The sequence below is a fragment of the Pseudorca crassidens genome, chromosome 2, assembly GCF_039906515.1.
Source record: "Pseudorca crassidens isolate mPseCra1 chromosome 2, mPseCra1.hap1, whole genome shotgun sequence".
NCBI classification, from domain to species: domain Eukaryota; kingdom Metazoa; phylum Chordata; class Mammalia; order Artiodactyla; family Delphinidae; genus Pseudorca; species Pseudorca crassidens.
In genome coordinates this window covers 35,063,281-35,077,343 of record NC_090297.1, presented here as the reverse complement: position 1 = coordinate 35,077,343, position 14,063 = coordinate 35,063,281, and the positions used below count along the sequence as shown (strand labels likewise).

The 14,063-nt window shown below is 45.1% G+C and overlaps 1 protein-coding gene across 1 annotated transcript in view; it reads right to left on the bottom strand.

The window, feature by feature from the left end:
* CFAP57 (cilia and flagella associated protein 57) overlaps positions 1-14,063 on the bottom strand; it is a 75,188-nt gene that overhangs the window by 57,990 nt on the left and 3,135 nt on the right. Inside the window, exons 2-5 of the mRNA XM_067725778.1 lie at positions 9,952-10,268; positions 8,276-8,562; positions 6,116-6,323; positions 2,973-3,125 (exon numbers count right to left, since the gene is read on the bottom strand). Of these exons, the coding sequence (XP_067581879.1) occupies positions 2,973-3,125; positions 6,116-6,323; positions 8,276-8,562; positions 9,952-10,268 (965 nt within the window). The remainder of the gene's footprint in view (positions 1-2,972; positions 3,126-6,115; positions 6,324-8,275; positions 8,563-9,951; positions 10,269-14,063) is intronic.

The following is a 14,063-nucleotide window of genomic DNA, read 5'->3' as shown; positions in this document are numbered from 1 at the left end:
CTCTCTCTCTTCTCTTTCTGGGACCTCTAATAATGTGAATGTTGTTGCCTTTAATGTCCCAGAGGTCTCTTAGGCTGTCTTCATTTCTTTTCATTCTTTTTTCTTTAGTCTGTACCACAGCAGTGAATTCCACCATTCTGTCTTCTAGGTCACTTATCCGTTCTTCTGCCTCAGTTAGTCTGCTATTGATTCCTTCTAGTGTAGTTTTCATTTCAGTTATTGTATTGTTCATCTCTGTTTGTTTGTTCTTTAATTCTTCTAGGTCTTTGTTAAACATTTCTTGCATCTTCTCGATCTTTGCCTCCATTCTTTTTCTGAGGTCCTGGATCGTCTTCACTATCATTATTCTGAATTCTTTTTCCGGAAAGTTGACTATCTCCACTTCATTTAGTTGTTTTTCTGGGGTTTTATCTTGTTCCTTCATCTGGTACATAGCTCTCTGCCTTTTCATTTTGTCTATCTTTCTGTGAATGTGGTTTTTGTTCCACAGGCTGCAGGATTGTAGCTCTTCTTGTTTCTGTTGTCTGCCTTCTGGTGGGTGAGGCTATCTAAGAGGATTGTGCAAGTTTCCTCATGGAAGGGACTGGTGGTGGGTAGAGCTGGCTGTTGCTCTGGTGGGTAGAGCACAGTAAAACTTTAATCCACTTGTCTGCTGTTGGGTGGGGCTGGGTTCCCTCCCTGTTGGTTGTTTGGCCTGAGGCGACCCAACACTGGAGCCTACCCAGGCTCTTTGGTGGGGCTGATGGCAGACTCTGGGAGGGCTCACAACAAGGAGTACTTCCCAGAACTTCCTCTGCCAGTGTCCTTGTCCCCTTGGTGAGCCACAGCCACCACCTGCCTCTGCAGGAGACCCTCCAACACTAGCAGGTAGGTCTGATTCAGTCTCCTGTGGGGTCACGGCTCCTTCCCGTGGGTTCCGATGCACACACTCCTTTGTGTGTGCCCTCCAAGAGTGGAGTCTCTGTTTCCCCCAGTCCTGTTGAAATCCTGCAATCAAATCCTGCTAGCCTTCGAACACTGATTCTCTAGGAATTCCTCCTCCTGTTGCCGGACCCTCGGGTTGGGAAGCCTGACGTGTGGCTCAGAACCTTCACTCCAGTGGGTGGACTTCTGTGGTATAAGTGTTCTCCAGTTTGTGAGTCACCCACCCAGCAGTTATGGGATTTTATTTTATTGTGATTGCACCCCTCCTACCATCTCATTGCAGCTTCTCCTTTGTCTTTGGATATGGGGTATCTTTTTTGGTGTGTTCCAGTGTCTTCCTGTTGACGATTGTTCAGCAGTTAGTTGTGATTCCGGTGCTCTTGCAGGAGGGAGTGAGCGTAATTTAAAAATCAGGTAAGAACAAATGTTGGTAAAAACAGAGAGAAATGAGAACACTCGTACACAGCTGATAGGAATATAAATGGTGCAGCACCTTGGAAAACTATCTGGCAGTTCCTTAAATGTTTAAATATTGAGTTACTACGTGACCCAGGAATTCCACTCCTAGGTATACACCCACAAGGATAAAAACATATGTCTACAGAAAAACTTGTACACAAATGTTTATAGCAGCAGTATTTATAATATCTAAAAGTTAGAAACAGCCCAAATGTTCATCAACTGATGATTAGACCAACAAAAGTGGTACAGCCGTGCAATGGAATATTATTTGGACATGAAAAGGAATGGAGTACAAGGGACTTCCCTGGTGGTCCAGTGGTAAAGAATCTGCCTTCCAATACAGGGGACGCAGGTACAATCCCTGATCGGGGACCTAAGATTCCACATGCTGTGAAGCAACTAAGCCCATGCGTTGCAACTACTGAGCTCATGCACCTCAAGGAGAGAGCCCACGTGCCGCAAACTGCAGTGCCCACACGCCCTGGAGCCTGCACGACACAATTAGAGAGGGAAAACCCACATGCCACAACTAGAGAAAAGCCCGAGCGCCGCAACAAAAGATCCTGCATACCAAGCACCACAACGAAAGATACTGCATGCCTCAACGACCCGACGCAGAAAAAAATAAAAAAGGAGTGGAGTACTGATACATGCTACCACATGGATGAAACTTAAAAACATTGTGCTAAGTGAAAGAAGCCAGTCCCAAGAGTCCACATATTGGTATGCAATGTTCAGAAAAGGCAAATCTATACAGACACAAGACAGTAGTGGTTGGCTACAGCTGGGAGGGAGGCAGATGGGATGGTGGGAGCATAATAGCTAAAGGGCATATATTTTTTTTAAGTGATGAAAGTGTTCTAAAATTGATGGAGGTAATGGCTGCACAACTCTGTGAATATACTAAAAACCATTGTATTGTACACTTTACATAGGTGAACTGTGTAATGAATTATAACTCAATACAGCTGTTATTTAGAAAATCACCATTACTGAGAAAGATATATTAAAAGCTCCTATGATTGTAGGTGGTTTATTTTCCTTGTTGTTCTGCCAAAGTTTGCTGGATATATTTTGAGTCCATGCTATTAGGTGCATACAAATTTAAAACTAATGTCTGCTTGATGAAGTGAACCTTTTATAAGTACAAAGTGATTCTTTTTATCTTTAATACCGCTTTTTTGTTGCAATGTCTGCAGTGTATTCATACTGGCTTTCTTTGTTATTTAAAAACAAAAAGCAATGATAAATCTTTACATATATACATCTCTGTGCACAGAAGCAGGTATAGCCGTACATTAAATACCTGAAGTACACTTGCTTGCTGGGTTAAAGACAGGTACAATTTAAATCTGACAGATGTCTCCAGGGTGTTCTCCAAAGAGGCTGCAGCGATCACATTCCCGGGCACCCCTCTGCCCGCCGCCCAGGGTATCGGAGCGCTCCTTACACGGACAACTTGAAATTTGAGTTTCTTTTGCTCTGTTATGAAGTGGTGAGTGAGCCTGCACTTAGGAATTGGATTAAAATTTTCCCACATGGTGAGCAGTCCCCGGGCTGGAAGGAAGCGCTGCTGGGAGACTCACCTTGCTGATCTCCATCAGGGACATGGTGATGCTGTAGAGCTGGTTCTTGCTGGTGCTGGCGATCAGCGTTTCCTCAGAGGGGCTGAAGCACAGGCAGAGCACGTCCTGTTTGTCTGACTGACTCGGGTCATTGCTCTGTGGGTCCACAGGAATCTGCCCAAGACACAGAACAGCGGTCAGCAATGCCCTCACATTGTCAGGGTGTCCTCGGGCTTTCGGATTCTCTCAGATACTGCAGCTTATAGACTCCTGACCATGCTTCCTGGATCCTCCTCAGATGTGGAGAAGGGAGGGCTTGAGGGGCCTCCGTTTCTGTGGGTTTCCTACTCACCTTTAAGTGATTAGTGGCTGAATAATAAGGCAGCAGCACAGGTGAAACTGATCCACCTGTACCTCTCAGTTTGAGATCCCCCCTCACAACCAGCGTTAGTCTAACCCCGACTCTCGCCCAGCTGTTGGGAGCCCAGTGTGGGCGCCCACCTGCATCAGGTACACAGTGTGTGCTCCAGGGCAGTAGAGGGGAAGGTGGCAGCCTTCTACCACGTGGAGTGGGTGACAGGGCAGAGAGAAGAGAAGGGGTCACACAGCTCCTGCAGTGGTCTCAGAGGGCCGGGAGTTCCTAGTGGATGAAACTAGATTTCCTTTTCCCTGCTATTTCTCTCCTTCCACTAACAACCAAACTTATTGAAAGGCTGGTCTGCACGTACCATCTCCACTTCCCTACCACCCACTCAGTTCTTAATTCCTTATAATGTGGCTTCCACCGCATCATTTACTGAAACTGTTCTCATAAACATCACCAAAGCCTGATGTCCCTGCTCGGCCCTCATCTTCTAGGCTTTTCTAGAGCCTGCAGCAGTGACCTTGGCACCTTCCTCCCTAGAAGGCCCTGGCCTCCTGTGCTGCCCTGCCCCTGTCTGGAGTCCTGTCTTCCTATGTCCCCCCTAACCCATCCTCATGAAGTCTACTCTCACTGCCTCACCAGAACAGCAAGGGCTCTGGGAAGCCCTCCCCGACCACCCCGGGCTGAGTGGGCCCTGATGTTCCCTCAATGTGCTCACAGCACCCGGGGCTCCCTCTGCTGTTACATGCATCACACTGTATAAAGTAGAACGGGAGCCCGCAGACCGAGGACCGTGTCTGTCCCCGCGTCTGTCTCCTGGTGCTTGGAGCAGTGCCTGACACATAGCAGGTGCCTGACTGCGCGGTGTGGCCTCACGGTCCTCCCCCAGACAGCGAGGTCCACGAGGGAAGTGCCCATGTCTGATTCACCCACCGCAGGCCACACCACAGAGCCTGGCCCATGATAGCTGCACGATGGACGTTTGTTGACTGAATGAGTGAAGGGCAACACCTTCTCAGTGCCCTGCTGGATTCTCATCCCGTCTCAGTCTTGAAATTAGGAAATGCTAGGTTTTGTCCTCAGTTCTCTTTTTGACTCTATATTTTCTCTCTCAGTGATTTTATCTAATATAAGGGTTCAGTGAAAACGATAGTAGTAAAGTAATTACAATAATAAATACTTAAAATAGTATTGACTATGTGCCAGATACAAGCCAAGTGCTATGGGTGTGGGTGTGTGTGTGTGTGTGGTGGATACATCGATCTCACTCCCAAGGTCTAAACCACATACATATCCAACTGCTTCACTTTATCCTTGTCTCTGGTCAAATGTCAACATTCCTCAGCGAGGCCTGCCCAGGTCACTCTCTCTAGAACAGAAGCCCCTCTCGCACCCTGTCCTTTCCTGGCTTTATTTTCTTCACAGAATGGATCTCATCCAACAATCTGTTCACATTTGTTTGTTTACTTGTTGACTGAGCTCTAAGGGCAAGTCTTAGTGTGGTTACTTCTCATCTGTATCCCAGCCCCGAGCATAGAGCCTGGCACATAGTAAACACTCAATAAATATTTGTTAAATGAATAAACACGCAAAAGAATGACCTGCTTTATAGGCAAAGTAAACTCACAGTGGTCCCCCCGAGTCCCCACCCATCTTGCTCTCACCTCCAGTTCTCGTGCCATGGCATCCTTTCCCAGCACCCAGCACAGAGCCTGGGCATCTTCCCTGAGAGCTCCTTATCTCTGGCCTCCCACATCTGCTCAGGGAACATCCTACAGACTTAACCTTCACAAAGGCTCTGTCTGCTTCCCACTGCTGTGATCCTAGACCTCGCTGCCTTTTCGCTTCAGTAACAAAAAAGCCTCAGAACTGATTCCTAACAGTGGCAATAATAACTTGTATCATTTATTAAGCACAGGCACTGCATCAGTGATTACAGAGATGTCGTTTAATCCTTTCGATAACCACAAGGGATAGGCTAGTTCCTTAACAAAGAGACACAGGTTTGCTAGATTCAGCAACTCACGTGAAGTCACTCAGCCAGAAAACCTCAGAGTCAAGTCTAACTCATTCATTGTGTCTTTAACCACTTCATATCCAATGCCCCCAAATGGCCCGCACCATGCATCACAGGCAGATTACTTTTCTGAAGCATAATGCTTCTTCACTGAAAACAGGATGCCTGCCGATGTACATACACACTCCTCAGGCTGGCTTTGCCATCTTTCACCAGCCTTAGCTCCTCTCTTCCCCTTCAAGTGACTTCAGGCTCCTCCACGGGGAAACAGATGTCTCACAAACACACCACCTGCTCCCTGTCAGTGGTGACTTTGCTTAATTTTGTTCCTTTCACCTGGAATTCCTGATCTGTTTCTTCCTGTCAAATGTTATCCATCCTCTATGACCCTTCCTCAAAGATTATCCTCAAACACCTTGAAGCCTTCCTGGTTCTTCCGCAACCAGATAAGCTCTCTCTCCACAACAGTTTGTATCACTTATTCCCCAAATATTTACTGAATGCTTGCTGTGTACCAGGTAGTTTTCTTGACATTAAATATCAATATACATTATGGGAACACTGAACTTCAAAGAGAAAATAGAATTTGCCCTCTCCCAGGAGTCAGATCCGGATCTCCCTAATTCTATACCCCATTTCTGCCCAACCCATCCTAAAACTCCCCTCAGGACAAATGGCTCAGCCCTCAGCCCCTCTACCCGCACCAGACGCCCTGTCAGTGCTCTGCTGTCAGAGAACAAATGCCAATTGGACCCCAGTATTTCTTCTTCCTCCCCTCCTTACCCGGATTTCCCTGCTCTCACGGTAAAACTCCTTCTCTTCTATCTTCTCAAACAGTAGAACTCTCCCTGGCCCAGCAGAGCAGGCAAATCCCTTGGAATAGGCTGCGATGGCAGACACCTGGGGCGGGGACAGCTGGTGGTGGCTGCTGGCCATCACGACCTGCTTGTAGGAAGGGACTGGGGAGGTGATTGTTGGAAATTCGATCAGGCTGGAAAAGAAGACAGCATGTAAAGATAACAGAGACGATTCCAAGGAGATGAATCCTGCTAGGGATGAGAAAGAAGGGCTGTCCTTGGGTGTGGGAGAAACCAGCGTGAGCCCCTTTCCCACGGCCCAAATGCTCCCCTCTGGCTGGGAATGCTACCCGAGCTCCATGGAAGATGGAAGGTTGTGCATTTATGTGGAAGTCTCGCAAACCTGTGTGGTCACTGTTTCCATTGTTATTATCATATTCATTTTGTTGTTTGGAAAAAAGTGGCTCAGAGGGGTTGTTTCCAAGATCACAAAATTAGTAAGGGGAAGAGCTGAGACTTGGGTTTTTTTTGTTTGTTTTTTGTTTTGGCCTTGTTGCAAGGCATGTGGGATCTTAGTTCCCTGACCAGGGATCGAACCTGTGCCCCCTGCAGTTGAAGCGTGGAGTCCTAACCACTAGACCACCAGGGAAGTTCCAAGAGCTGAGATTTGAATCCAGGTTTCCATTTCCTCCCTGCCTCCCTTCTCCTTCCTCCCTTCCTTCCATTGTTTCTCTTTCATTCACTCACTCATTCATTCATTCATTCATTCATATAACATTTACTGCAGTTATGCTGTGTTAACAGCTCTGTGGAACAATGGTAAATAAGTTGACACAGTTCCTGCCCTGAGAAGCTGATGGTCTAGCGGGTATGTGATAAGGACTGTTAAGGGCAGCTGAGTAGGATGGGAGCAACCAGTCAGCTGCTAACAAGGGTTTTCTGAGGACAGTTACAGAGGAGGACCACCTATCTGAGATGAGCAGAGGCTGAGAGCTCCCAGCTGAGATGACAAAGAGGACTGTGTCAGGCATGTGTCTATGTCCGGGGGAGTGGGGTCGGGGTGGGGGCAGACCAAGCCCAGAAGCAGGAGAGTACACGAGGCATGTGCGGTAGACAGAGGTAAGAGCTGATGCTGCAGATGTAAAGAAGGGTCCGAGCCGCAGGGACATGTGGGCCAGGCTCAGGAGTCTGAGCTTTATTCTTGGAGCCCTGGACCCACTGAAGGATGGTGAACCCAGAAAACTGGAGGGCATATGGTCTTATTAGAAAGTTCTCAACATAATCACGATAAAAAAGGAGACGTCATTGGCATGGAGGGTGGTGAAAATGGGTGAAACCAAAGTCACTGAGGAAGAGGCATCTACAGTGTGCCATTGTGGTTGAGGGCTCAGGCTCTGGGGTCAGACAGGTCTGGGTTTGAATCCTGACCTGTCATTTAACAGTGCTGTGATACTGGGTGAGGCACTTAACCTCTTTGAGCCTCAGTTTCCTCATCTATAAAATGGGCATGATAATAATATATACTTTTTAGGGTAAGACTCAAATGAGGATATATATAAAGTGCTTAAGGCAGTGTCTAGAACACACAATGGTACTTTCCAATATGGGTGAGATACGACTGTTATCGGTTGCAGTAGAGGTGAAATAGACAGCTCTATCCTGACCCCCGACTTTAGCCCATATGCTTTGTCAGACTGACCGACAACATTTCCTTGCACTTCCTTGTTGGTCTGGTGCCTCCCACTGAATTGTAAGGTCCCATGGACCTGTGTCCCCAGCACCTAGCAAGATGCCTTGCACACTGCAAGGGCTTGGTGGACATTTATTTAATTGATTCAGTAAGTTAGGCAGCCATTAGAAAACATATTTTTGAAAATCTGTTGTTTTGAAGACTAGTCATACTAAAACGTTTATAAAATGAGGTTAGGTATAAAAATAAAAAGGATTGTATCTAGGTTACGGTCATAACTTTCAAATTTGTGCTTGAATATGGAAGAACACTAGAAAGGCAGAGGGAAAATGAAAATCATTGATTTTTAAGGTAGAGGGGATAGGAGTGATTTTTAAAGAATGCTGTTTTTGGTGTAATGCTATTACCATGATGAGTGTATTTTTCCAAGAGCTCCTGCCCAGAGGGCGCCGTTACCTCTCGGATTCCTGGATCACCCCCAGGTTCTTCGTCTCGCTGGTGGGCTCCCTGACCATGATACTTGTCTCCCAGCGTTGATCTCCAGACTCAAAGAGGAAGAGCCTGCCTGTATCAGTGCCAGCAACAATCTTGTCGTCAGACACCCAAGTGTGGGCGAGATAGTTTTGGGGTTCTCCCCTCTGAAAATTAGTTTGCTTCAAGGTTCCCTCAGCAAAACGGAGCAGCTTAAACATCCCATTTCCAGTGACACAAATCTGAGTGCTATCCTGGGGATTGAAGCTCACCTGTAAAATGGGAAGGAATTAAAGAAAAGGATATATAAAACTAAACTAGATTGCATTATTTCCCATTTTACTAATTACGAGTTATCCCAGGTAGCTCATAGGATCTTTTAAATACCACTAAATCATATAATTTTAAGACCATATTTGACAAGAGGACAGATCTATAGCCATTATATTTGTACAGCCCATGAGTCTTTAACCTAGGAAACCTTCAAAAGTCATCTGACAAAGGCCAAAAAGCAAGATGAGCAGGTCTTGACAATCACCAAACTCTGTGCCAACAAAATGGAATGAAGGCTCAGCTGGAAGCATAAAATGAGGGTTTGGCAGGTTTATGTGCCCTGTTCAGGGCGAAGGAACCACATGTCAGGGACTAAACTTCCTTTATCTCTACCCTCATCCCAATGCGCAGTCATGGGCAGTCAACCTGTCGCCTCCACTGGATGGTGAGCACCTGGTGGGGCTGTGGCTTTTTCATCTCTGTATCCCCAGTGCCGGGTTCAGCGCGGGCATCCAATGAATGTTTCCTGGATCTGTTTGAGAGGAGGTGCTCCCTGCTCTGAATAGGATGCCATATCATGCCTTACTGTGACCTGGGTGAAATCATCTTCGGGCTCTACCTGCCTTTGCTCTGATTCCGTGATCAGCAAACAACCTTCTGACTACTAATTTCATCTCCCAAGGACTCTGTTACCAGGGAGGAAATACACTGGATAAATGCTGTGTGTTCTGGTTGTGACATGCTGGTTCACAAGCCAGACTCTTGTGAGAATAACGGAGTCTGTGCCCGAGATGCTGACTAGCCAATATCTCTGAACGTGAACAGAACTGAGTGCCTGGACTTGGAAAACTGAGCACTAGATCCTAGACCAGGTTGACTGCTCCAAGAAAAGCCTCCTTGGGCCCCAACCAGCCCCCCAACACATCCTCTTCATTTTGCCCTCAAACCACGATAGAAATGTCTGCTCCCCACGTAAGTGCGATTTCATGGACAGCTTCCTAAAGACCTACCACTTCACACCACCTTCCTGAAGTCTTCCCACTGCCCCGCAATGCTGCCCGGAAGAGGCCAGGATCAGGGAGAGACAGCAAGTTTGATCAACCTGCCTCTGGGCTTGACCTGGGACCAGAAAACAGTTCTGGGCCAAAGTGAAGAACACAGCCCCTGGAGTCAGGGAGTCCTGGCCCTGCTAAGTTCTTGGAGCCCCAGTTCCTTCATCTTTAAAACAGAGACAATAATTATGCATACCTTATATGGTGTTGTGAGGCAAATTTTAAAATGTATTTTAAGAAATTAGCATTAACCCTGACACACAGAAAGCATTCAATGAGGGACAGCTTGTACTACTTTTTAATAATTTGCACCATACTTCTCGTGCTGGGTGGTACCTGGTAGACAGCATTGTTCTGAGTATCAGTTCTAACGATGGCCATTACTTTCTGTTTTTCCCACAGCCAATAGACAAGGTTTGACTCTGGAGGTGAGGTCTGGGTCAAGAGGTATTTGGAGTCTGGAGAAAAAGCCATGCAAATAAACTTCTGAACTGGGAAGTCAAAATTATTAAGGACTTTGCGCTTTCGGCAAGGAACGGTTGACAGTTCATAAATGGTGATGACGGGTTTTTCTTGCACAGTCTCGGAGATAGCGAGGTATCGCCGATTGGGACTGATGGACAAGGCCAACATGCCCTGACTCTTGTCTGAGCCTGCAAACAAAGGAGAGGAGCTGGTGAGGGGAGATCATGCATTCACCAAGATTCAGCATGAACCAGGCACTGTGGTGGGCACTGCCGAGGCAATAGGAGAAAAGTACGGAAACAGGTCATTGTCAATCCCTGTGTCCCTCGGGGCAACTGTGTCTGGGCTATTATGAAAATAACTAGGATGGGCACCTCACTGAGGCCGTGGTGGGAGGAGAAGTCAGGGAAGGATTCCTGAAGGAAGATGAAGTGTGGCGGGGGGGTGGGGGTGGGGCACGTCAGGAAGGGCAAAAGTGTGGATGTGAGAAAGGGTATAGATGGAGGGGGAACTGCACATGGTGGGAGATGGCTGAGCATGCCCTGTGAGCCAGGGGTGACCAAAGATGGGTCTGGAGCATGCAGTAGGGTCAGATCAGAGGCCTTTATGCCCTGAGCATTCAGCACTCAATACTCTTCCTCCACTTTCCAGGCTGGGACGCTAACCACTAGATTCCTCAGCCTCCCTTGCAGTTAAGTGATCTATGTGACATTCTGGCTGAGAGATGCAGAGGTGTGCTGAATGGGCTTTATGGTAAAGCCCGTGCTTCCTTCGAAACCAGGAGGGATGCATTCTATCCATTTTTCAGGAATAAAGAGGCGATATCTGGTGGTCGAGTAAAGATTAAACTGCAAATGCTTTATTTGGGTAATGTAATCAGGTCTGCATTATAATTTTCATGGGCCCTAGGCACTTCTGCTTTCATGGGCCCCTTCCTCCATTAAAATATGGTAAAAATTATACTTTATGACTCATTGGTTTAAAGAAGAATATAATCCATGCTAGATTCACTAGTATTATATTCATTTTTTCCTGGTTTTAAAATAAATTAAAATTAAAATATTTTCTTGGGTCCCTAAAAGCATCACGGGCCCCAGGCTGTGCCTCACAGTAATTCGGCCTGATACAAGCCCCAGGCGGGGCGGGTGAGAGAGGCAGGGGAAGCTGTGCTAGAAAGTGACACGATGGACTCCATGCTGCTGCGTCACACAAGCCGCAGCAAGTTGGACCAGCCCGCGGGCTTCTCTGGAAGGGCTGCAGAGAATACCTGCACCTCTGAGAAGAACCCCGGGTTTGGGTCACTGAGAGCCTTGCATGAGAGTTTGGACTTTACCAGGGAGACCAATGGGAAGGCCCTGGGAAATTTTAGGAAGGTCTGATGTGTGTTGTAGAAAGATCCCTCTGGCAACTGTATGGAAGACAATCCTGGAGGGAAGGAAACTTCAGCAGGTTATTTCAAAAACCGGGACACATGGCAGCAATGAGCAACAGGAAGGCAATAGGGGCGATGGGAACAGGAGGTTAGAGAAATGCTAAGGGGTAAAACCAGGAGGACTCAGTGAAGGTGGGGTGAGGGGCTGATGGAGAGAGAGGAGCAATGAATGACATTTAGGTTTCTGGTTTGGTGATGGGAGTGGTGGTGACAACTGGGATGGAACACAGGCTAAGGGAGCTAGGGGCCATGGTGAAGGTCACATCCACTGTTTTTCACTGAAAATAGTCCATGCGAATATTTCTGATTTAATCATGCTCATTTGCTTTCAGTTTTTTATGATTTCTTATTTATTTGCACTGAAGTCTTTAATCCTTCTCAGGTTCATGATGATTCCCCTTTCCCAAACATCAATACCTAACTGGTTATCCCAGCACTAATTACTAATGCCACCTTTATGTTGTATTAAATTCATTTATCCATTGTGTTCATTTATGTGTGTATTACTGGGTTCTGGGATATTTATACTAGGACTAGCTTATTTTTGTAATCATATCCTTATCATGTGTTTGGATAGTTGGCAAAGTAGGCTCTTAAGGAAAGAGGGAGAAAAAGGAAATGATAAATTCCATTCTGGATATATTGTGTGTGAGGTACATACTGCAGAACTTTCAGGTAAAGAGGTCTAGCAGGCAGCTGGATATGATGAAAGCTGGGGGAGATGTTTGGACTGAAATATAGATTTGAGATAAAAGTCATGGGGCTATAAGATATTGATGAAAGAAATAAAAGATGACACAAACAGATGGAGAGACATATTATGTTCTTGGATTGGAAGAATCAATATTGTGAAAATGACTATACTACCCAAAGGAATCTACAGATTCAGTGCAATCCCTATCAAATTACCAATGGCATTTTTCACAGAATTAGAACCGAAAATGTTTACAATTTGTATGGAAACACAAAAGACCACAAATAGTCAAAGCAATCTTGAGGAAGAAAAACAGAGCTGGAGGAATCAGGCTCCCTGACTTCAGACTATATTACAAAGCTACAGTCATCAAAACAGTATGGTACTGGCACAAAAACAGAAATATAGATCAATGGAACAGGATAGAAAGTCCAGAGATAAACCCATGCACTTATGGTCACCTAATCTATGGCAAAGGAGGCAAGAATATACAATGGAGAAAAGACAGGCTCTTCAATAATTGGTGCTGGGAAAACTGGAGAGTTACATGTAAAGGAATGAAATCAGAACACACCTAACACTATACACAAATATAAACTCAAAATGGATTAAAGACCTAAATGTAAGGCTGGATACTAAAAAACTTTTAGAGGAAAACATAGGGAGAACACTTCTGACATAAATTGCAACAAAATCTTTTTCAATCCACCTCCTAGAGTAATGAAAATAAAAACAAAAATAAACAAATGGGACCTAATTAAACTTAAAAGCTTTTGCACAGCAAAGGAAACCATAAACAAAAAGAAAAGAAAACCCTCAGAATGGGAGAAAATATTTGCAAATGAAACAGCCAACAAGGGATTAATCTCCAAAATATATAAACAGCAGCTCAACATCAAAAAAACAAACAACCCAATCAAAAAATGGGCGGAAGATCTAAATAGACATTTCTTCAAAGACATACAGATGGCCAAGAGGCACATGAAAAGCTGCTCAACATCACTAATTATTAGAGAAATGCAAATCAAAACTACAGTGAGGTATCACCTCACACCAGTCAGAATGGCCATCATCAAAAAATCTGCAAACAATAAATGCTGGAGAGGGTGTAGAGAAAAAGGAACCTTCTTGCACTGTTGGTGGAAATGTAAATTGATACAGCCACTATGGAGAACAGTATGGAGGTTCCTTAAAAAACTAAAAATAGAACTACCATATGACCCAGCAATCCCACTGCTGGGCATATACCCTGAGAAAACCATAATTCAAAAAGAGTCATGTACCAAAATGTTCATTGCAGCTCTATTTACAATAGCCAGGAGATGGAAGCAACCTAAGTGTCCATCAACAGATGAATGGATAAAGAAGATGTGGTGCATATATACAATGGAATATTACTCATCCATAAAAAAGAACAAAATAATGCCATTTGCTGCAACATGGATGGACCTATAGATTCTCATACTGAATGAAATAAATCAGATAGAGAAAGATAAATACCATATGATATCGCTTATATGTGGAATCTAAAAAAAAGGCTACAAATGAACTTATCTATAAAACTGAAATAGAGTTACAGATATAGAAAATAAACTTATGGTTACTGAGGGGTAAGGCAGAGGGAGGGATCATTTGGAAGACTGGGATTGATATATACACACCACTATATATAAAATAGATAACTAATAAGGACCTACTGTATAGCACAGGGAACTGCACTCAGTACTCTGTATTGGCCTATATGGGAAAAGAATCTAAACAAGAGTGGATATATGTATTTGTATAACAGATTCACTTTGCTGTACACCTGAAACTAACACAACATTGTAAATCAATTATACCCCAGTAAAAATTTAA